Source organism: Acomys russatus, chromosome 24 (genome assembly GCF_903995435.1).
Source record: "Acomys russatus chromosome 24, mAcoRus1.1, whole genome shotgun sequence".
NCBI lineage: Eukaryota > Metazoa > Chordata > Mammalia > Rodentia > Muridae > Acomys > Acomys russatus.
The window spans coordinates 43,253,836-43,279,122 of NC_067160.1; the positions used below are offsets into that span (position 1 = coordinate 43,253,836).

Genomic DNA, 25,287 nt, shown 5'->3' on the forward strand with positions numbered 1-25,287 from the left:
AATACTATTTGCTTACATAGTCATGTTTGTGAAGTTTGTCTAGATTTTTTTTTGTAGCATGTTTATATTTATTTTATATTTTCAGATTGTTTACAGTGGGAAGGAGTTGAACCATCCATTTGGATTGTCACATCATGGAAAGTATGTGTTCTGGACAGATTACATGAATGGCTCCATTTTTCAACTCGATTTGCTGACCAGTGAGGTGACGTTGTTAAGGCATGAAAGAGCGCCCCTGTTTGGGCTTCAGATTTATGATCCACGAAAGCAACAAGGTAGTAAATCCCCCCCAAACAAATTTTTTAACATTTCACGTGTAATAATACTTCCCTATCGCCACACAGAGTTCCATTCTGACTAAGCTGATAGTTTTATGCTAAACACTGCCAGCACCCTGTACAGTCATTCAAATCTTTGAGCTTGTTACTACCGAAGCATATTTTTTTCATTTTTGAGTAGCCTGAGTAATGCCCTAGGGGATTCTATTCTAAAGAAATCAAGGTGTTCCCAAACATTTTTTTCACATCATGTTTTCTGAAAAATATTATTTGTTATTTTAAAAGTCATCAATGAATAGTACTGGGAACAATAAGAGAAACTTTCTTAGCCTGAAAGGAGGACTTGCATAATTGAAAAAGTAAAAGATGAATAACCTTCCAGACTTTATTGACAACTCTGTGCTGCATTCATTATCTCATTTTTAGCATGTATTTAAGAAAGTGTAGCAATAAAGTGAAACAGCTCACCACAGTATTCACGTCTTATTAAAATCAGATAATATTGTCATCTTTTATCTTCATGGGTTATTAATATTTATTATGCCACCACAATTATCGTGACTCATAACTTATATATTAAACACTGAATACAACTTTGTAAAAACCACGTGGTGGATGTTTTATGAGTTTTAAATAGTTGCTTGTCCTTTTTAATGCAGATATCCTAATAAATATTTAGTGGGCATACATTCCAATAAACTTAGAATGAATAAATTGCAGCCTTAATTTTTAGGTACATATGTCATCAGTTGGGATTTGTATAGCAACTGGGTTTTGGAAGGTGTTTGCAGTAAGGTAGTTATCTTAAACAGCATCTCATTCTAGAGCCTCAAGTTTCCTGCTTTGTTAAATCTTCTATATGCAGAGACAAATGAAGTGCAAAAATATGCTAAGCAATAATGGCTAATTATTGGTTAAATTTTCTTTAAAAAGAAAAACATTGATATTATCAAATCTAGTATATATACCAGAAATGAAAAATAAAGAAAATTGCCTGAGTAGGGCAATTCTCTCCTAACATTCACGCCAATCTCACATCTTTGCTGGCATACATTGAATTTGCCTATTTTATACCGGAAGTGATCCTTTCTCATTCCCTACCTACTCTCTTTCTCTTTCCCTCTCTTCCTCTTCTCCTCAAGACTGAACAATGGCCTTTGTTCTTGCTAGACTAGAGCTCTACCACTATGCCCCTTGCTCCTTCCTTCTCTTTAGAAACCATTATTCTTAAGTGTCATTTGTAGATTCTCTTTAGCAAGCATTCCTTTTTACCATCTTCATAGACTTTAGTCATCTGGTTATTTTAGAAAGTTAGTTATTAAATTCAAATATCTTGTCACACTATAAAAATAACTTGGGCTTAAACACTGACCTTTGATCTTTTCCAAACTTTGAAATCATGATATATTTAATGTGGTTCACAAATACATCCTTTACCAAATTTCTGTAATGATCAAATAATTATTTGCTACATTAAAAATAAGTCTCATAAGACCTAGTACTCGTGAGTCAATTTACATCTTTCTCCTATAGCATCTTAGTCAGGAAAAATGATCATTTAAAAATTGTCTCTCTATACATACAAGTATTCAAAATTATGATTTATTAAAATAGTGTATATTTGCAGTACTGAAATACTATTAGTATATATTAATCTGTACTACCATTGGTTAAAGAATTGTAGTTTTTAAGTAATTAAGTATTAAATTCATCATGAATGCTCATTTAGAAATTGCTGTATTCTGTTTTACTTTGAAAATATGTTCAGACTAATTGATTGATTATTTTCACCAATTTTCAGTGCACCAATCAGTTTCTTTTCTTTTCTTTTCTTTTCTTTTCTTTTCTTTTTTTTTTTTTTTTTTTACCTCATCTTGCTACATCTAATGATTGCCCATAACTATATTAATCTCTGAACACATAGTGTAGTATGGAACGAATTCCTAGTTAGTACCTTTTAGACGCAAGTCAATATTCATTGATTTTAGATAATCTGAAGGAAGATATGCATTGCTTTCTATCCATAATTATATTGATCAATACAATATAATTACAAAGTAAAAAAAAATTAGTACATTTGGATATAGTAAATTCATCCTAAGATAGTATAATTTTCTTCCAATGTCATTTTATCTTTTCACCATTTGAATATGATATTAATTTCATTTTTGTTTTTTTGTTTTTTTAAGACAAGGTTTCTCTATATGTAGCCCTGGTCATCCTGAAATTTACTTTGCAGTCCATGCTGACCTTCAACTCACAGAGATCTACCTGCCTCTGCCTGCCAAGTGCTGGGATTAAATGCTTGACTGATACTAATTATTTCAAATATGTAATTTGCGAATATTTGGTTACATATGGTCACAATATCCTTTTGGCTAAGGCTTGTAAAGTTACTTTATTGTACCCGTTTGGATGTCTTCCTGGCATGGATGTCTGCTCACTAAGTTTGCACCTGGTTCCTGAGAAGACAAGAGGAGGCTGTTGGATATCTTCTAATTGGAGCTACAGTTGGCTATAAGCTGCCATGTGGGCTCTGTGAACCAAACCTTCTGCACAGCAGCCAATGATCTTAAAGCCTGATCAATCTCCTCAACCTCATGTTAGACTTTATCTAAAAGGATAAAATACAGTAACTTAGTAGACAGCCAAATACTTTAGGAGTAGGCATTAGAATTTGTCCTTAGAGTGAAAATATATATTACATTGTTCCCACCCATGTGTGTCAACATCTATGTCTAACTTTCTTGCTTTCCCTTTTTCCTTCCTTTCTAGCAATCTAAAAATACAAGCTAAAGATTTTGGTGTGTGTGTGTGTGTGTGTGTGTGTGTGTGTGTGTGTGTGTGTGTGTGTGTGTGATATCCATGTTCAGGTGTGCTCACTGATACCTGACCATATGGAGACTAGAGGTAGATATCTAGAAGAATTCCTCAATACTCTCTACCTGATTTTGTGAGATAGAGTCTCTCACTGAGCCCATAGCGATCAATTTCTAATTCGTAGGCTGGCTACTAGAGAAGCCACCAGGATCCTTGTTTTGTTGTGCCTTTCTTTTAGTGCTTCAATAACAGGCAACAAGGATTCGCTCTTTATGTGACTCCCGAGGATTAAAACTCTGGTCTAAATGTTTGTGCAACCAGTACTTCAGCTTTGAGTCATATGCCTGACGTCTTTTGTTTGTTTTTTAGTTATACCATATTGCCAGGCTATACCCGAGCCTGTGATCCTCTAGCCTAAGCCTGTGATTAAAAGCCTGAATGATAACACCTGGCTGGAGCATGTGTTTTATTTCTTACTTTTTAAAGTGGTCTTTGTTGTCGGATTTGTTTGATTATGGTTATTGTTGTTTATTTTGAAATAGAATCTCTTGAAACCCAGGGTAGTGTTAAATTCACTCTTTAGATGAGTGCTGAATCTTCCTGCCTACACTGAAGAGTGCTGGGATTAAGATGCGCTCCACTAAGATTGGATCCTTTCTTTTTTATTATAGTTCATATCAATAGTAAGCTTTTTATTCACATTGTTTTAATATAAAGTTCTACTACATTCCCTCTGTAGATTTTAGAAGTTAAAAACTTGAATTCCTATCTCCAGCATTCCAGAGATACCTGTGTTTAACTGATGTGTATAAGTGTGTGCCAGTCACTGTGTTGTGGATTTAGCAAGTGTAAGGTTTGGAAGAGCACAATATCACATTTACCTCCCCCCAAATTCCCAATTTCTAAGATAAGAAATAATCATAGAAAGTAATCAGAAATTTGATATGATCTATGTCCTTCTGTTTTAGGATCATTTTACACATGCACACACACACACACGCACACGCACACGCACAGAGTACTACACAGTAGCCACAAATCAAGCTAAATATAAGAATAATATAATGAAAATATTATTTTAAAGGAATAAAGTCATGGATCATTTTATCTTTTCTTCAGACTGTCTGTTTAAACAATTTCTCTGAAATGACCAAATATTAGGTAAGGCAGATATCAGTGCTTCGGGCAGTTCTTATCTGATGTTTGGAATAAACAAAATGTCCAGGATATCTACTAACTTATAAACTAGAATAGCACCTCACTACATATAAAAACAAAATCCAAGCAGGTCTTTTTCCAGATGTGGAATAAGATTTCTGTTTACTAGTGCTCTTTTTTTTTTTTTTTTTAATGAGACACAAAGAAAATAAATCAGACAGATTGTTTTGTGCTGGAAACATAGTCTGCCACCTGCTAGGAATGAACATTTATCCGAGTAATCTCTGGTAAATTACTAAGATCTAGCACCTTGAGGTATTAATACAGAGATGTCAAATGTTTTTGTGTATCATATGTGTCTTAATTATTGTTCTGTGGAGGTTGTAATATACCTTTGTTTTCTTCCCTAAATAAACATTCCCTGAGCACATTTGTATCATGGAATTCAAATGAAGCCTTTCATCATGCTAGAATTGTTTTATTGTCTGAATATTCATATACATATTCATCTCTGTATTCACACTTTTATCTTCATCGTTCCATACACTCATAGCTGAATCTACATCCATATATGCTCTCAAACCTGTGTGTACATGTGTCTTTGAACTGGCATATCTAGATCTAGCTATGCCTAACACCTGTGTCTACATCGAGCTATGGATCCAAACACGTTGATCGTATATTTTAACTAACACCTGTAACTGAAACATCGATCCATGTCTTATACCTATTTCTGCTGTCCATGACTCATACCTGTGTCTATATCTGTCACTGTACCACATCTGTATCTACATCTGTCTTTGATTTCACACCTGTGCCTGTATCTGTCTCTACACTCACACCTCTGTCTGTGTCTGTCTTTGGACTCAGACCTGGACCTGTGTCACCCCCACATTCACACCTGTATCTGCATCCGTTACATGCTCACACATGTATCCACATTTGTCCCTGTGCTCATAGCTTGTTTACAATGAAAACAGTTGCCTCACCATTCACGTTGCTAAATCAAAGATTCATTCATTTATTTATCAAAAACTCTTTAGGACACACATGGTTCGTGTCAGTCTAATTCTGTAGAAAGCCTGGAAGGGACAAAAGGCAAATTTTTGGGCTTTAAAGTCACACTCCCCTTGATTACATTTGTATTTGATATTTGAACAATTAAATACATTTTTCAAAGAAAGTTAGTCTAGAAGGATATGTTGTAGGTAGTGTTTGAAAAGTTATTTTTCTTTTCTTTGTTGACTGAATTTTATTTTAGCTTATGGAAATAAATTATATACAACATTCTTAAACTGTTATTGGTAATGATAATAATGGCAATTATTTGACAAGATAATTTTTAATAAGGATTAATTCTTCCTCATTTTGGATATCAGGAACATCACTTAGACACTTATATATTGAGTGATTCTTTCTGCAGCTTATACAAAATCAAGTTAAATATTATTCTAACTATTATCAAAGTAAAGTGAATGTAAATATTAGGCAACCAGCTATGAGAAGAATGCAGTATAATATTTGTGACCTGTCACTTTTTATATATTACTAACCAGTTGCATGATAGTTGTAGATAACTTATGACAGTAAGTTTGAAAAATAGTCAGATATATCCTACAAATAATTTTATGAAATATGTTTAAAAGATATAACTACAAGAAACACTATCACATGATCTCTAATAAGAATAGGCTGTTAAACCTATTAAAAACCTATTTAAAAATATACTGCCTCATTAAAATATAAAAAGTTCTAGGCCCTTACAATGAGATATGTGAAATTATTCATGTCAGTTTAGCTTTGGGATTTCTATTATGGCAGTAAAAATACTAATTCTTCATTTTCAGTATGTTGTATTCAAATACGGGGAATATATTTCAAACTTTAAATAACACTAATTTATTTCAGAATATATGATAATTTCATTCAATGGGAATAAATGTCATGACATTGAGTAATACATTTAGCATATATCTTTGAAAATATGTAACTTGATGCATTATGTTTCCTTACTGCCTCTAGTTATATATGCCCCAAAATAATGTGAAATAATCCTAATTTTTACAAAAATCTGGATGTGACTAAATGTTGACTATGACACTTAATGCTGCACATGTTATAAACATGGAAAGGGTGCCTGAGTATCCTGTAGAGTTTTCCATATTTATTCCATAATCATATAATATATATAATGGTATCTGGAAGCTGGGAAAAAGTCCATAATCTCTACTAGAAAAAAATGAGACTTTTTTTAAAAATTTTCCTCTGAGTTTCAAACCCGAGACCATTGTTGATATTATTTGCCACCTTAGCTTTGGAGCATGTTATATATTTTTATGTATATGATGAACGAAATGTACTTTTAAGAAACTACAAAGAATTGAGGATAGACTCTAGGTTATTCTTCTGATCTGAGATGTACAAGATAATATGTAGGGATTTATCATGCTCTGCATCACTGTGGAAGGATTGTCTCCCCTACAGTGTCCTCCATGGCGACCCATCCCTACCAGCACACAGTGTGGTAGCCCCATCTGTGGCTTCAGTTACAGTATTGGCACTTGCCCATTAACTATCAATGTCATTTTAATTGCTTATTGTTTATTGCCCAATTAACTTAAGAATCCTCATTTTATTGCTTTACTTCTAAAATAATAAAACATTTTGTTTATTGATCACATTGAAAAGTAAAGCGTGCTATAAGATGACCTAATAATCTCATATCAGTGTGCTTCTGAGATTTTAGAGTTGTCTCTGTAAAGACAGATGCAAAGAAAGTTAAGCAATTTCTCTCTCCTCTCTTTCTCCCTCCTGCCTCTCTAGCTGTCTGTTTCTCTCTTTCCCTTTAGACTGTCACTCTTTAGCCTCTGCTCACCTTGGATTGCTCTGTTTTCCAGAATGGCCTGCAACTCACAGCAATCCTCTAACCCCAACTTCCTGAGAGTCACGTTTAGAGGCAAGAGTCGTCACACCCAGACTAACATATTTCTCAATTGCTTGCCCATCTTGAAGGATAAATGATGGCAAATTTGTGATTATCTAAAGTCACTTTGTTTTGGGCTATATTTTTATGAGATTATTATCTCGAAGCTTGAAATAAGTCTTTGGCATCTTCTGTGGTTCAACATGGGATCTTCATATATGCTTATGATTTCTTCATGAATGTCTTTTCCTGTGCTCTATCAGTGTCCCTGTTCACCAAATCCAGCACTTCTGCTCATGTGTATTGTCAGTTTTCTCAGTATGCCGTGCTTCTTAGTGTCCTCAACACAGTAATATGCAGTATACTTATCCCGCTAGGGAACAAATCACTGTGGCCTCCCCTGCTTGCTTGCTCCATGGCGATCTACAACTATATTCCCAGAGATGCTCTCTGCCTTACAAAGAACTCAGGCCACAATGTTATGAGCATAAGTTGGGACATGCTCCATGACAGATAAAAGGCTACCTTCCTCCTTTCTCCGGATACCTAGAAAATGATTACCTAGAACTCAGTCCTTCTCCAGCCCATATCCATACTCCTCTTACCTGCCGAACAACATATATTTTCAAATGTTTCTGATAGCCATTTCTATTCAGCTGGAACAATTCAGGGGAACTATGCATAACACATCTACACACATATTTATGCCCACATATATTTCAGTAAACTACAGTATTCCTGAAGGCTAAGTTTGGCAGTACATGCCTGTAATTCTAGCCTTTTGGTGGTAGACAAAAATCAAGGACACTGAGCTAAAAGATACCTTGGGTTACATAACCTTAAAAACAAGTCATAATTTAAAAGATGCATAACTATCACCTTTATGACAATTCCCTTTTTTTTTTTTCCCTGCAGGTGACAATATGTGCCGTATTAACAATGGAGGCTGTGGCACACTCTGCCTGGCCATTCCAGCAGGCCGTGTGTGTGCCTGTGCTGATAATCAACTTTTGGATGAAAATGGTACAACTTGCACATGTAAGCTCTTCTTTTTTTTTTTTTTTCCTGACACTCATTGTGTATGTGGCTATTTGTGAAGAGCAGAAACACATAACATCAACAGAACTGGAAACACAACTAGGAAGACAGATAGAGATATAATTCTAGACTGTATTAGGTGACTCAATTTTTAGAATACATAGAAAAATGATGACATGTGCCTCATAATATACTGTGCTGATGCATATGAGTCGGCAAACAATTCCAATGCGTCCATGCCACAGGGACAGATCTTTCACATCGTACCAATGTTCAATTCAGCAGGTGCATCTGATAACTTGATGGTGGTGCACAGGGTAGTGTTTCTTTAAAGTATATTTTATTAATTTATTCATATTACATCTCAATTGTTATCCTGTCCCTTGTATCCTCCCATTCCTCTTAAAATGATTTTTAAATGGGTTGGCAGCTCAGATATCTGTATCTGGAGGTAAAGAGAAATGCCAAGAAGAGACTTCTAAGAAATATATAGACTATAAAAGTAGTGAATTAACTGGATTGATTGACTTGTGTTAGACTATTTTTTGTCATATCCTTCAGTTTACTGAGCTTATTATTCCAGGACAAATCTTGAAAATGATTTTTCCTACTTCAAGTTGTATCCGCTAAGCACAATAAAAGCCACAATGTATGCATGTTCTGAGAACTAAGTAAAAACTTATAACAGGATTTAAATTTCAAACTGTGGCTCAATGTTCTCCAGAGAACAGAGTACAATAGGATATATGTATGAATATATGTATGTGTATGTACGTAGGTATGTATGTGCATATGTGTGTAGGCAGACAGCAGGGTAAGAATAAGAAGTTGACTGATAAACACAGAGGTGGAGAAGCCTTAGGATGAGCAAACTATAAACCCAAGAAAGGTGAGGTACCTAGCTGTCCAGTAAGTCTGCAGACCTGACCCTCAGGAGCTGATGTTTCTGTTGAGATTGATGAAGAAAGAACTCTGAGCCTACAAAAGTCAGAGCTAAGATGATTCCATTTTGTAGCTGGGCTCTCTGACTCTCTACTTCAGTTTCTCAGAACTAGCTCACACTTCAGTATGTTACTTTAGGCTTATTTCTGTTTAATGTGTCACAATGGTATTATTATTTAATTAAATATTCACTTTAACATTTGTGTGTGTGTGTGTGTGTGTGTGTGTGTGTGTGCATGTGTGTGGGTGCATGTGTGTGTAGTCTTGGCTGTCCTGGACTTGCTTTGTAGACCAGGCTGGCCTCCACCTCACAGAGATCCTCCTGCCTCTGCCTCCCCAAGGGCTGGAATTACAGGCTTGTCCCACCAAGCTGGCTTAAACATGATTCTTAAGAACAAAATTTTAGGTCACTATTTTATGTTTGACAGCCGGAGACATTTCGGATATATTGTTACAGACACTTTTGACTTTTTCAGTGTTTTCAGTTCCTTTTGTTCTTTCCAGTATGGTCCACATTCATTTTGTGTTACATCTTTGGGCATCTGGGAACTATCAGTCATAACATGAGGCCATTATGACTTTGAATTTGTCAGTATCTTGAATATCAGAATTATTTTAAATTCGAATTATTTTAAATGAGGACTTTAGCTTATTTCAGTTATTCTATTTGTCATCCTTATTTTCATGCCTTCCTATTACACTGTAGTATTTAAAACCAGGAACATTGTTTTAAGTCATCAAATTATTTGTAAAAAATGGAGAGGACATTGGGGATACAGCTCAGTCGCAGAGTGGTAGCCTATGTGTAAAGCCCTTGGCTTGATCTCTATATATCTTCTACATAGAATTGAATACTAGGGTCTTTCAAATGTACAACCTTTGTCTTCTTGTGGGAGAAGCAATTATTTAGTATATTAATTCTTGGCTAAGTGAATTTTCCCTTCAAGAATCTTTACTTCAGAAAATACTGTTCAATTCTTTCCAGAATTACAAATGTCACTCCTGTAAGTTTGAACTGAGGATAAATCCCAACAAATTTCTGAGTCACTAAGATGAAAGATTCTCTTTCTTTGTTCTGGACATTGTATTTGGCTCCTATTGTTTTACTAGTCAGGAAAAGAGACTATCAAGACCAATCATTTACCAACGTTACTGTAGTAAGCATAGTTTTGAACAGCTGAAATTCTCTCATATGGTTTTCTATATCTAATTTTGGCAGAAAAATATACCTAATGGATACATTTGACAATAAAATATATTTTCAAGGATCAATTTAGCACTGTTTTTCAGTTTTATTGCTACAGTTTTGCTAGTCATAATTAATAATTCTGAAATTGTAAACAGATAGACTATGAGAAAGAGAGAGAGACAGAGAGAGAGAGAGAGACACAGAGAGACACACAGAGAGAGAGATGCACATACAACTTTTAAACACCCACAAGGTCTGCTTTTCCCTCTGAGCCATCAACAGACTTTCTCTCAAGGATGGCAGGTGGTACTGAATGTGCATCTATTTTGGTTTTGCTAGATATAGATCTGTAGTTTGTCCTACAAACACCAACAGTACACCTTCTTAACCTGAGCATGGACAAACGCTCACAGTTTCCAGTTCAATCTTTGAGAATGTTCTGGTGAATCCCTAAAACTCACTTTCTTTACATCAAACACAATAAGTTCTCTAAGGAAACTATCTACAGAATGATCAGGATGCCAGAATCTCAGATATTTTGGCAATCTTGTGAGTCTTTAAGAAATCAATGGGAGATGTATTTGTCAGACACTAGCATCAAAATGGTACTTAAACTTGAAATTTTTAAAAAGTTTTTTATTATTTAATTAATTTATTCAGGTTACATCCCAATTGTTTTCCCCTCAGTTGTATCCACCCATTCCTTCCTCCCTCCCTCATTCCTTCCTACTTTCACCCTGTTCCCCTTCCCTAGGTCTATGACTGACGTAGACCTCCTCCCCCACTGTATGGTCATAGGCTATCTATAAAGTCTCATCTTGGTAGCCTGGTGCCATTCACAGAAAGGATAAGCAGGCTACCAAACTTGAAATTTTCTAATGAGTTCCTCAAATCACATTGTGGGAATCACAATTATATGGGTAGTTTACCTTCTAATTATATTTCCTGTTTTCTTCATTCCTATGCATAATTTAGACCTTACAGATAACTTTAAATATATCTACAGTAGTATGAATATTGAAAAGTTTGACAAATTAACAAATAACATTATTGTAAAGTAGATTAAAAAGAACATAAATATAGACTGATATGAAACAGTAACAGAGACAAACAAAAACAAAATATAGACTTCAGTAAGAAAAAGCCAAAAGCTAGGAATACCATATAAACATAAGGAACAAACCTTTGCCAGTATCATCATCATTACTTTAATAAATTATACCTATACATGTAAATTGTTTCATGCACATACTTTGGCTCAAATAAAAAATGTGAGATGACTTTTGAATCAGCCATTCATCCTTCCCTAGATGTATTGTCATTGGAGTAAGGCTATGCACAAGGAGGAGGACATGAACTTGTTACTAGTTGTGTTAGATACATATAACGGAAGCCTAGACACATTTTGTGTATCACCCAGCCAATGACAAGGCATTCTTCTCCATCTTGCAAGCACCTCAGGCTGAAGTTTACCTTTATTTCCTTACATATTTCCTAGCTGTTCTACTTTATAGTTAGGTGTTCCATATTCAATTTCTTGCCCTTTACACTTACATCACTAATATAATTGTATTTAAATATCATGGTAAGATAAGAAAGACACATTTTGTTGAGCTATATACTATATTAGAGATGGGTCTGCAACATTACTTAGGTCTCCAATAAACAGGTCTGAACATTACTTAGTTCTCCAGTAATGACTGGAAGCCTATCTTTTCTGTGACTCTGGATTTTGATCTATCACTCTGCCTATGGAGTTTTTCTCTTGCCACAACTGTTAACCAACCAATCACATAGTGTGATCAGTAGATTCTTTAAAGCTAGAGCTACAACTATCTTAAAAGGAACTCTAGCAGAGCATACATCCAGCAGCAACTGGAATGTTCCAGAATACAAGCATAATTATGAGGATCATGGCAATAGAAAGATACAAGCATTTATTTATAGTCCTCTCAAACATTGTTGCCTAGCTCTGTAAAAACTAAAAAGAAGTGATTTGGGCTTGTAAGGGGAATTTATTATACACAATGTTGATTACAAACATGACACTAGGAGAATAATTTCCAGGCATTACTAGTATGATCACATGATCATACACTGGAGAATTAGAAGAATATTTTCAGGGAGTGTTGCCTCTTTCTAGTATCGTTTCCCAATCTGTAGATTTCCATTTCATTCTATTGACAGTGTCCTTTGCATAAGCTTTTCAATTTCAAGAAGTCCCATTTATTAATTGTTGATTTTAGTTCCTGAGCTGTTAGTGTTCTGTTCAGGAATTTATCTCCTGTGCCAAAGAGTTCAAGGCTCTTGCTTACTTTCTCTTCCCATAGATTTAGTGTATCTACAGTTATGTGTACATCTTTGACTGACTTGCACTTTATTTTTGTGCAGGATGATAAATATGGATCTATTTGTATATTTCTACATGTTGATAACCATTTGTTTAAGATGTTGAATTTTTCCATTGTATGGTTTTAGCTTCTTTGTAAAAACCCCAGAGTCCATAAGTGTATTGGTATATTTCTGTGTCTTCTATTTGATTCTCTTCTTCAACCAGCCTATTTCTATACCAGACCATGCTGTTTTTATCACTATTGCTCTGTAGTATAGCTTGAGTCATGGGTGGAGATACCTCCAGAAATTCTTTTATTGGATCGTATTGTTTTATCTATTCTGGGTTTTGTGATTTTTTTCATTTGAAGTTTGGAATTGTTCTTTCAAGGTCTGTAAAGAATCATGTAAGTATTTTGATGAGGACTGCATTAAATATGTAGATTGCTTTGGTAGGAAGGCCATTTTTACCATGTTAATCCTACAAATTCATGAACATGGGAGGCCTTCTGTCATCTGACACTTTCTTCCATTTCTTTCTTCAGATACTTAAAATTCTTAAAATATAGGTTTTTTACTTGCTTGGTTAGTTATACCAAGATACTTGATATTAGTTATGGCTATTGTAAAGGTTATAGTTTCCCTAATTTCTTTCTTAGCCTGTTTATCATTTGAACACAGGAGGACTACTGATATTTTTTTAATTAGTGGTGTATTCAGCCATTTTGTTGAATGTGTTTACCAGCTGTAGGAATTCTCTGGTGGATTTTTGTGGATCACTTATGGATACTATCATACCATCTATGAAAAGTGAAATATTGATTTATTCCTTCATGATTTGGATCCCCTTAATCTCCTTCCATTGTCTTATTCCTCCAGCTAGAATTTCAAGTACTATATTAAAGAGAAATGGAGAGAGTAGAGAGCCTTGTTTTGTCCCTGATTTAGTGGAATTGCTTTGAGTTTCTGTGCACTTAATTTGATGTTAGCTATTGGCTTGCTGTATATAACCTGTATTATGTTTTGGTATGGGCCTTGTATCCCTAATCTAAGACTTTTATTATAATGTTATATTTGTCAGAGGCCTTTTCTGCATCTAATGAGATGATCCTGTGATTTTTTTTCTTTCAACTTGTTTTTATGGTGGGTTATATTGATGGATTTTTGTGTTTTGAACCATCCCTACATCCCTGGGATGAAGCTTGTTTTATCATAGTAGATAATATATTTGATGTGTTCTTGGATTTGGTTTGCAAGTATTTTATGAGTATTATTGCATCAACGCTCGTGAGTAAAATTGGTCTGAAATTCTTGAGTCTTTTTATGGTTTAGATATCAGGGTGACTGTGGCTTCATAGAATGAGTTTGGCAATAATCCTTCTGTTTCTATGTGGAATAGTTTGATGAGTACTGGTATTGGCTCTTCTTTGAATGTCTGGTAGAATTCTACACTAAAACCATGTGGCCCTGGGTGTTTGTAGTTGGAAGACTTTTGATGACTGCTTCTATTTCCTTAGGTATTATGGGAGTATTCAAACAGGACTTTAAAGAGACACCTAATGATTCAGTGGATTTTTTCAGTGTCTGTTACTATGTCCCCCTTTTAATATCTGATTTTGCTAATTTAGACTCTCTCTCTCTCTCTCTCTCTCTCTCTCTCTCTCTCTCTCTCTCTCTGTCTTTTAGTTAGTTTTCTAAGGGTTTGTCTATCTTGTTGATTTTCTCAAAGAATCAACTCTTGGCTTCATTAATTCACTATATTATTCTCTTTGTTTCTAATTTATTGATTTCATCCCGGAATTTGATGATTTAGTGTCATCTACTCTTCTTTGGTTTCCTTGTTTCTTTTTGAAAGTGTGCTGTTAAGTTGTTAGTATGGGATCTCTCCAATGTCTTTATGAAGGCACTTAGTGATATCAACTTTCCTTTTAGCACTGTTGTCACTGTGCCCCATAGTTTTGTATATGCTGTGTGTGTCTTCATTTCCATTAAATTCTAGAAAGTCTTTAATTTCTTTCTTTATTTCATCCCTGTCCCAGTGGACTGAGTAGGAAGTTGTTCATGAGTTTGTAGGCTTTTTGTTGTTTCTATTGTTGTTGAGTTCTAGCTTTAATCCATGGTCTGATTAGATGCAAGAGTCATTTCAATCTTCTTATATATGTTGCGGTGCTGAGGTTGTGTTTGGGTGGAACATTCTATAAATACCTGTTAGGTTCATTTGATTCATGACATCTATTAATTCCATTATTTCTCTATTTAGTTTCTTTCACAATGATCTGTCCATTGCTGAGAGTGGAATGTTCAAGTCTCCCACTATTAATGTGTGGTGTTTTATGAGTGATTTAAGCTTTAGTACTGTCACTTTTATGAAGGTAATTGCCCATGCATTTGGGGAATAGATGCTCAGAATTGAGACATAGTCTTGGTGTATTTTTCCTTTGATGAATACGAAGCGTCCTTCCCCATCTCTTTTGAATAAATTTGGTTGAAAGTCTATTTTCTTACATACTAGAATGGTTACTCCAGCTTGCTTCTTGGGTCCCTTTGCCTTGAATACATTTTCTAGCCCTTTACTCTGAGGTAATGTCTGTCTTTATTGCTTACGTGTGTTTTTTGTATACTTGAAGGATCCTGTTTTCACCTTCAGTCTGATATCCTGTATCTTTTTTTTTTTTTTAGGAGTTGAGAAAATTTATGTTGAGTTATTAATGCCTAATGGTTTTTAATTTTGTTATTTTGATGTTGGTGGTGGTAGTGTGTGTGTGCTTGTGTGTGTATGTGTGTGTGTGTGTGTGCTTCTTTTATTTGATTTTGTGGAGTTATTTGTTTCCCTGTGTTTAGTCTGCATCCTTGGGTTGGAGTTTTCCTTTTAGTATCATCTATATCTCTGGATTTGTGGATAGGTACTGTTTAAAATTTGGCTTGTCATGGAATATCTTGTTTTCTCCATCTATGGTGACTGGAAGGTTTTCTTGGTATAGTAGTCTGAGCTGACAACTGAGGTCTCTTAGTATCTGTATGACATCTGTCCAAGCCATTCAAGCTTTCATTGTCCCTGTTGAGAAGTCAGGTATAATTCTGATAGGTTTGCCTTTATATGTGACTTGGCATTTTTCCCTTGTATATTTTAATATTCTTTCTTTGTTCTTTACATTTAGTGTTTTTATTATTATGTGACACGAGGATTTTTATTTCTGGTTCAATCTATCTGGCATTCTTTAAGCTTCTTGTATGTTAATAGTCATCTCTTTCTTTGGGTTGGGGACGTTTTCTTCTACGATTTTGTTGAAAATATTTTCTGGGCCGTGGAACTAGGAGTCATCTCCTTCTTCAATTCTTATTATTCTTAGGTTTAGTCTTCTTATAGTGTCCCAGATTTCTTCTATAATTTTTGTCAGCAAGTTGTCAGATTTAACATTTTTTCCTGATGATGTATTGAGTTCTTCAATTGTACCTTCTGTGCGTGAGATTCTCTCTTCCATCTCTTGTATCTAGTTGGTGATGTTTTGGTTAGTAGATCCTATTCTTTTCCCTAGGTTTTTCATCCCCAGGATTGTTTCAGATTATTTTTTAGTTGCTTCTATTTCCATTTATAGATCTTGGATAGTTTTATTTATTTCCTTCTCCTATTGTTTTCCTGTATTTCTTTAAGAGATTTATTGAACTCCTTCATCAATTTGAATGCATTTCCTATATTTGTTTGAGGGATTTACTTTCCTTTTTCAGTACCTCTATCATTTTCATAACATCAGATTTAAGATCACTTTCCTGCACTTCAGGTGTGTTTGAGTATCCAGGACTTGCTAAAGTAGTGTGACTGGGTCCTAGATGTGCCATATAGCCCTGGCTTTTGTTGTTTGTGTTCTTACTTTGACCTCTAACCATCTAGTTGACCTTGGTGTTAGTAAATATGTTGGTGCCTGATGGTAGTAGGCCTCTAGGATTGAAGGTAGAGCTGGTAGTTCTGGAAGGTAGCAGACTTCTGGTTTTCTGGGGTGGCAGCAGGCCTCTGAAGATACAGGGAGAATTGGTTGTCTCTGATGGCTGCCAGTCTCTGGAATTTCTGGTGGAGATGGGTCCATGAAATAGAGTGAATGAGAAGCTGCTGGACTATGATGATTGTTTGTCTCTCCTGGTCCCTAATGTTTGGGGCTGTTTCTTGATGGCTGTTGGTCTTTGGGAGTGTTGTTCCCTCATGTCTACTGGTCTCTGGAACTCTTTTTCCCTGATGGATGCACGTCTCCAGGACTGCTGATGGTGATATGGCCTGGGAAATGGAAAGTGTCCAGTTGGAGAGAGGAGAACACTGGGGGTAGAGGGCTGGGTGGGGATCTGCCTTAGATTGCCCAGGGCAGACCACACCTCTGATGAAATGTTGTGATGTTCTCTGGATGCCTTTGGTCTCTGGGATTGCAGGTGGGGGTGGAGTCCCAGGAGATATAACACACCTGGGAGCTGAATCATGGAGCTGCCTGCCAGTATGGAGCTTGGAGGGTCTGGGGCCAGGCCATGCCTCTGCATCAATAATTTAAATAAGTAGGAATTACTATACATTTCTACTTATTTAGGAATAATGATTCATAAACTATTGTCCCCCAATATTTACTGGGAATAATAATTCATAAAATATATGCTAGTCACAAAGTTGGTATAATAAAGAAATTAAAATTTAGAAAGATGGTACAGGAAGTCAGATTTTAGAGAATATAGCGCAAGACAAAAATCATCATCCATTAAGCAGTTCCTTTGGCTTCTAGTAAGTTCAGGCTAGCTTATAGATGCTATGAGTCCCCTGAATTAAGTAAGCTGTCTGAGTCTGACAAACAAAATGATGGGAGATACTACAATCAATGCAACGTGGTTGTTCCGGTTTTCATTGTTCTCATTGAATTGACATCAAGTGAACACAAAGCAGCTAGCATATAGTCAAGCTAGGTTAAACAGCAAGGATCTTTTCTCCCTAATGAACTGGCAACTTAAACCAATGGCATACAAAAGGCATGTTCCTAACAGAAAACTTTGGTGTGTCACACAAGTGGTTAGAGGTGAATTCTAATGTCATCTTTGGAAGAGAGCAAGAGTGAAAGAAGATGCTATACTTTGTTGTTAGGACTTTTGTCTGTCATGGTCAAATACTCTTAGGACTTAAATTGATGTGTATTGCATCATAACAAATTGTTAATTACTACCTCTGACATCTATGAAAGAATGTAGTTGACAAGTTACATGGTGCATCTGTATTTCTCCTAAAAATCATGAGGAGAATCATAAAACATAAAACTGAAAAGAGTATAAAGGATCCTCCTGAAAAACTAGGCTTTAAAATGATTTTTATTTTATGGTACTTAGGTTGTTTTATTTGAGGTAAAGAAGGTAATTCTTTAACTGCTTTGCAGGTAGTTGAGAGAAAAGGCCAACCTCTCCAGTCTTTCACTCCCAGAAAAGCAACTAGCAGTCCACAAAATATCAGTATTCCAGAGGCTAGCAATGCACCACAGCGTGTAGATGGAACATCAGATATATTCCTTTGTGACAAACCATGCTCCTCTGTGGGGAGCTGTTTATCTGCTCTGCTGTGACAAGCCTCATGTCCTAGGATATATGCAATCTCATGCATAGCAAAAAAGTATACGGCAATAAAAATGTTTAAAAATCTCATTCAAATGATTATTTATGTCCTTCTGAGCACAGAAACTCACAGAAGGTTATATACCACTTAGGCTTATTTCTCAGAAGACTACCCTATCTAATCAAAGGTTATCTCTCTATGATCTAAAGGGAAAAAAACATAGCTGAATTTTCTACTTTATCCTCTCATGTAACCATGTGACAAAAGCTTTCCTTCTGGTTTCCATCCCTGATTTTGGGGTCAGTAGTAAAAATTTTTGTTCAGTGAGATCAAAATATGGAAGGAATGAAGGGTTGGAGAAAGAACTCAGCAATAGGGTGTTTGCTGGTCTTCCAGAGATTACAAGTGCCTGCAATTCTAGTCCAGAGTATCTAATACCTTCTGCTGGACATTATGGCACATGGGCATGTGCGTGCACACACACACACACACACACACACACACACACACACACACACACACCACATTCAGACACACATGTACACACTCACATGCATATATTCACAATCACCCACTCTCATGAATTAAATTAAATAAAAATATATAAGATGACGGAATGTTAAAAAATAAATATAGTTATTAGGCTTCTTCCTTTATTTCATGGGTTTCTGCATATTATTTCTAGGTTTAAAGAAATACACTGTAGAATGAGTTCTTGATGTTCCTCTGCCCTGGGGAGTCAGACACAGGTCTTCTAAATTTTTTTCATCTCTATCTACAGTTTTTACAGTAAGCATGAAAAATAACATTTTATACCAAGCAGGTCATAATTTATGCTGTGTCATTTCTGAACTTGGTTAAACTAAAGTATTATTTATTACTTTGTCAGTTTTGTATTGCCCAGACCATGTTGTCCTGGTGACAGAATTATACATTTTGTGTATGCTTTCAAATTTATGGTTTAAAGCCCAGCTCTGCAGCAATGTATACAATTATAGCCTTTGCTAAGTTTCAAGAAGCAATGCATTGCTGCGCTCAGATAAGGAAGTGCTATCCATATCTACAGTAAGCACTGGATCAAAATCACGTACATGGAGCTTTAAGTCAATGTTCATTTTTCTTTCTATGTACACATATATTTTGTTGGTTGAAATTTGCCTAAGCTCATACATGTTCATGAGCAGTAAGAGAAGAGAATTAGCTGGTGATCCAGGTAAAGTGAAGCTGTCTTCCTAAAGTATTTCTATAGCCCCTGGAGACAGCCTTTCAGAATAATAACAGCATCTCATTAAATTACAAGAGGTCTGACAACAAATTATTTTATGCACTAACTCTAAGCCGAGATCCTTTTAAGTAGTGTTGTTGTTGTTTTTGTTGTTGTTTTGTACATATGATGCTGCCCTGATATTTATAAATCCTCAAAGGGAAATTCAGTTTTAAAATCTTTCATAGAGATTTTGTTCAGTTGTAGGAAGAATGTTAACTGAGTTTTTTTTTTTTTTTATAAGCTATTGTTCTTTTATGTAATGTTCAGTATGTTTGCTTCTTCTCATTGTCTGTCAAAAATGGCTAGGTCTACAGATTGGGTGCTATTATAGATGATATTGTATCCTGTTCTACATGGCTTAGTTCTAGCAAACAAATCTTACATACTAAGCTGCTACCTTGCCCATATTATTACATGGATCTTTGATAATGAGCATTGTTTATATAAAAGTTACCTGTCATCCATCAACATGCATCCTGTATAAATGCGGCCGTTTGCAGTGAACATTGTGTTTCCTTTATAGTATAATCGCTGTTCACATCTGAAAAGTTTAGTTTAGTGATAGAACAGACTAATGAAACTAAGGCCCAGAAGACTTTACAAATCAGAGCTCTGTGTCTAAAAGACTAGAGGAAATAATCAATGTAAGGTACTGGCTACCAACTCTGAGGATCAGAGTTCCTATCTCCAGAACCTACATAAATGCCAGACCGATGTATGGCCAAGTGTATCCCACTATGCAGGAGGCAGAGACATGATAGTCCTGGAGCAACCTGGAATGCCGAAAAATGAAAATTTAAAAAAAAATAGAAATTCAATATATAAAAATACCCTTTATCATTATGTAATGGGTAGTAATATATCTAGATTCATTTTGGTTATAATATAACATTGTTTGTTGGCCTGTAAGAGATTTCTGGATTGTAATAGATGATACGTGAGCCACACATCAAATATAAAGGACACAGCTGCTATCATAGCCTCCATGTTTATGTTGGTTCTTTTTGTGTTCCCCTCTAGTAAACTGCCAGCTATGTGCAGAGAAATTCAAGTAGAATGTGCAAATACAGTGATTCCGCATGCCCAATGTTGAGTTCTTGAAAACCCAGATCCTAAAAAGAGTTGCTAGAAGTTCTTTCCAACATTTCACTTAAAGAACATATTCTCTTCACATTCCTGGTTAAAAACAATAACCAATAAATAACTGACTAAATAAATAAATGCTCTATAGCCAAACATACAACATTTCCATCTACACTGTATAAACTCATTCAGAAAACAAATCCAGAACAAAAGCACATGTATGATTCACAGAGAAACAATGGAGAGCAAGAGCTAGAACAAGAGAGCGAGAGCGAATGAGAGAAAGCAAGAGAGAGAGAGAGAGAGAGAGAGAGAGAGAGAGAGAGAGAGAATTTGCAATATTTTAAAAGATCAGTTTCTGAAGTAGGAAATATAGTCTTAGAATTCCATCAGGTGGTTAGGCTTGCACTTTTGTTTTTGTTATTTCCTTTTTTTATTTCATACCCCAATCTACTATCCCTACACAGTAACTTCTTTCCTAAGATCTTAGAGAAATGACATTAAAGAGACATTGCTGCTTTATTTTTTGTTTTTTGTTTTTTACTGAGAAACAAAAGGAAAGAAATGTTCCTGTTTGTCAGTGTATTCACAGTTAGCATAACTGAGAGGGACAGGGCAAAACAGGGCTACTTTTGTTCAAGCTGAACATTTCATCCACTACAGTGATTCTTTTTAGTTTGAAAGAAAACTAGGCCCATTCTAGTATCATTTTTTTCTATTTTCACAGAACCTCAAGCCTTATGCCTTACTGTGTCGCTCTGAAGCAGTTTCCTGGAGGCATGGTTCAAAAATCATGTTCCCTTTTCAATTCTTTACTGCAAGGGAGAAACAGAGACCAAGGCAGGGCTGTGTGGTTCCACACATGTTCTCTTGATACCGCTTGTGAGTGAGGTGTTTTCCCTGTCAGTTCAATAGCACACAGGACTTGTGAGATATCACATTTAAAGCTATTTGAACGGAAGTTAAAGATTCTCCCAGTGAGAAGCAAGCATGAGTTAGTCAACGACATATTCAGGTCACAAGACACAAATCATATATTTCTGTCTTTACCATAGATCCCTTCCCCTTATATTTCTATCTCATCCAAACAAAGAGAATGGAAGTATAGAAATACATTTAGTTTATGGTAAATCACAATGGAAGTTCAAACATTTGGAGCCCAGATATACAACACTTCAGATTACCATAATATAGTTTTGCTAAGGAAGTAGAGCCACCAGCCTTGTCTTATTTCTTAGTCTTTTTACTGTGATTAACTCTTAGTTGATTTGTTTATACTAAAATGATTTACTATAGGGAACTTCCCATGAAAGCGCCAGATGAACAATGAAAGAACTATAAGCAGAACAGAAAGTGAGAATATGCTGTTGTTTTTCTTTAGTGACAAGTTGGTTAAAATATATCTTTCAGATCTTTTTAACAGATTAATTAGTGTCGGTAAAACTGAATGTTCCATTCCCCAGATGGTCATCAGTACAATTCTATTTCTGTATTTTCAGCCGAGAAAATAAGAATTTTATCATAAAAACATATTTCTTATTTAAATTATTTGGTGTATTAGAGCATAATAATCTTTATTTAATGTCATAAAAATAACTTTAGAAGTTTCCTGTGGATATAGTTTATCTTCAGATGGTACTTTTAATTTTGTAGGTTCCATTTTATTATACATTTTTAATGTATTTAATATGTTATTGTGGTATATTCATAAACTGAATGCTGCCAGAAAACCAACTAAAACACCATCATTTCTTTCTGTTACCTTTTTATGACTATCTATGAGAAGACTATCTGCAACCAGTTTGTTAATTTCCAGTGTGAGATACTATATCATTACAATACTATTGTTTTATGTTAGATATGTAGATTAATTCATGTTACATTTCTTCAATTTTGCCCTTTGACCTATATCTTCCTCATTCCCTCTCCACTCAGACCCATGGTCTGAACTCAGGAACTGTGCATTTATGGGTATAAGTGCATAATCACCATTATTCTACTTTTAATAGGAAAAAAGAGATAAATATTGTATGACCTCATTTCTGTGGGGTTCTAAAGCCACTAAAACCCCAGTGATTCATAGCTCAATGAACTTCTGCAGCCAGTATTATGTATTCACCTTGTTTTTGTTTTTGTTTTCCAACCCTAGTTAATCCTGAAGAAATAATGCTTCATATATGTAAGCCTGGGGAATTTCGCTGCAAAAACAAACACTGTATCCAAGCTCGGTGGAAATGCGACGGCGACGATGACTGCCTAGATGGGAGTGATGAGGACTCTGTCACTTGCTGTATGTTCTCCCTCAAATAATCTGAAACTGTCTTTTCCTGAGTGAGTGTGTGGATTACCAAAAGCAGCCAACAAAGTATCTGAAAATATATTTGATGTATATTGGCTCAACTTTCTCTCCTAGTGGCCTGTCGCTCAAAGTTAAGCTATAGATAACCTCCTTTGTATGGATGTCAAGATCTGCTTTCCTCCTCCACGCTCATCCTTACCCATGTCCATTAGAACACTGATAAAAGGCAGGCTGATGCTGTTCCAAAGGGCACTATGGGATCTTTGCCTGTAAAGACAGGAAAAGTCGGGTTGACTCCCTTTGAGACTGAGTTGGAACAAAAGGTCACGTTTCATTCCATTGGTCTTTGGCAACAAAACCTTGAAGGAAATTCAATAATATTGGTGTGGATTTGAACAGCAATGTTACCTAGATTCACCGGATCAAGCCATGGCTGGAAATACATATGAGGCTTCTAGCTAGAATGAAAGGATTTATGTCCCTACTCATGCCTGCCACTCTTTTGTAACTTGCTGAAACAGGCACTGTTGTTCGTGTTTCTGGTGAAGATAGGGACACTTCTCACATGTATGAATATAAGCCATTTTTGGAAAACATGAATAATATCATCAGATTAAATTTGGTTAGATAAATAGTTTAGAAGATATAAGACAGGTTTTAATAAGGATTAGAAGCACATGTTGAGCCTTTAATCACCAAATGTTAACCATTTGAATTCAGGACACTGCTTTTCAGAGTTTTTTCTCAATATATATCAACTTTTCGCAGTTTTAAGTGACTCTAATGATTCATTTAACATTGTTTGCTTTTTATTTGTTTGAAATTAAAACGTAACAATGTGAAATAGTTTTTAAAGTGTATACAATATTGCTCTGTTCAATCATATCATGTAACCATTGTATTGTGAATTTTAAAAGAAGTATCAAGAATATACACTTCAATTTTTTTTCTAATTGCTATTCCTAGAATATAAGCTATAATTAATGCACAGACACATTTCTACTTTCTCTGGAATTCCAATCATGGGCCTTCGGTTCATTTTCACTTGTACTAATCCTTCTGTTATCATTTTCATTTGAACTATTATCTGCATGTTAAACACTATGAATGTTAAATGCTAACACTGAATGTTAAATGCTAAATTGGCACAGTCTTCAACAGTTTTGGAGTGGCAAGAGCTTCTCCTCTGAGGGTGAAAGATATGCTCCGAATGTTCTGCATGCCTAGCATGGGAAGGGTGCCTGAATTAACTGCCCCACTCCTTTGAATAACAGGGACAATGTGGCTCACTTCATTTGACTCTTTCTAGTCATGGGAACCTTGTACCTGCTGAGAGGACAATACTTCATCTGAATATTTAAGTCATGTTAACAGCTCTATGCTTTTTTCTGCATCCTCGTTCTTTTTGTAAACTTAATCTCAGGTACTTTATAAGCATAAATCCATTGTATTTGCACCATTAACTGTCATAATGCTACCTTTACTCATTATTATGGAGCATTACTATTTTCTATTCCATCACTGAAGCCATAGGCTCTGACTGGCATCTTATATCACCTGCTGTCCATATTCAAGTCTATAAATAAGTGTGTGTCTGTGAAGTCTCCTAACTAAGCTTTATTCTTGCTCCCTCTCTTGTTTTCTTCATTACAATAAACTTCCTCTTAAATCAACTCAACAAGTATTCCTCTGTAATTGCCTGCTTATCCTCCTTTAAGTAAGCCTGCTTCACATATTCCTTCCAGAATAGTTCTTTTTTAAATTTTTTTTATTAATTTATTAATTTATTCTTGTTACATCTCAATGGTTATCCCATCCCTTGTATCCCTCCCTCCATTTTCCCCTTATTCCCCTCCCCTATGACTGTTCCTGACGGGGACTTCCTCCCCCTGTATATGCTCATAGGGTATCAAGTCTCTTCTTGGTAACCTGCTATCCTTCCTCTGAGTGCAACCAGGTCTCCCCCTCCAGGGGACATGGTCAAATATGAGGCACCAGAGTACGTGAGAAAGTCATATCCCACTCTCCACTCAACTGTGGAGTATGTTCTGCCCATTGGCTAGATCTGGGTAGGGGTTTAAAGTTTACCGCCTGTATTGTCCTTGGCTGGTGCCTTAGTTTGAGCGGGACCCCTGGGCCCAGATCTGCCTATCATAATGTTCTACTTGTAGGTTTCTAGGATCCTCTGGATCCTTCTACTTTGCTACTCTCCCATGCTTCTCTCGTGTAGAGTCCCAATAGGATGTCCTCCCCTCTGTCCCAGTTTCCTGGTAAGTGAAGGCTTTCATGGGACATGCCCCTTGGGCTAGTATGCAGATATAAGTGAGTATATACCATTTCAGTCTTTCTGCTTCTGGGTTAACTCACTCATTATGATCATTTCTGGCTCA

At 35.7% G+C, this 25,287-nt stretch overlaps 1 protein-coding gene across 1 annotated transcript in view; it reads left to right on the top strand.

The window, feature by feature from the left end:
• The window catches only part of Lrp1b (LDL receptor related protein 1B), a 1,950,158-nt gene that overhangs the window by 1,216,939 nt on the left and 707,932 nt on the right, over positions 1-25,287 (top strand). The window contains exons 14-16 of the mRNA XM_051166335.1: positions 86-275; positions 8,095-8,217; positions 22,748-22,888. Of these exons, the coding sequence (XP_051022292.1) occupies positions 86-275; positions 8,095-8,217; positions 22,748-22,888 (454 nt within the window). The remainder of the gene's footprint in view (positions 1-85; positions 276-8,094; positions 8,218-22,747; positions 22,889-25,287) is intronic.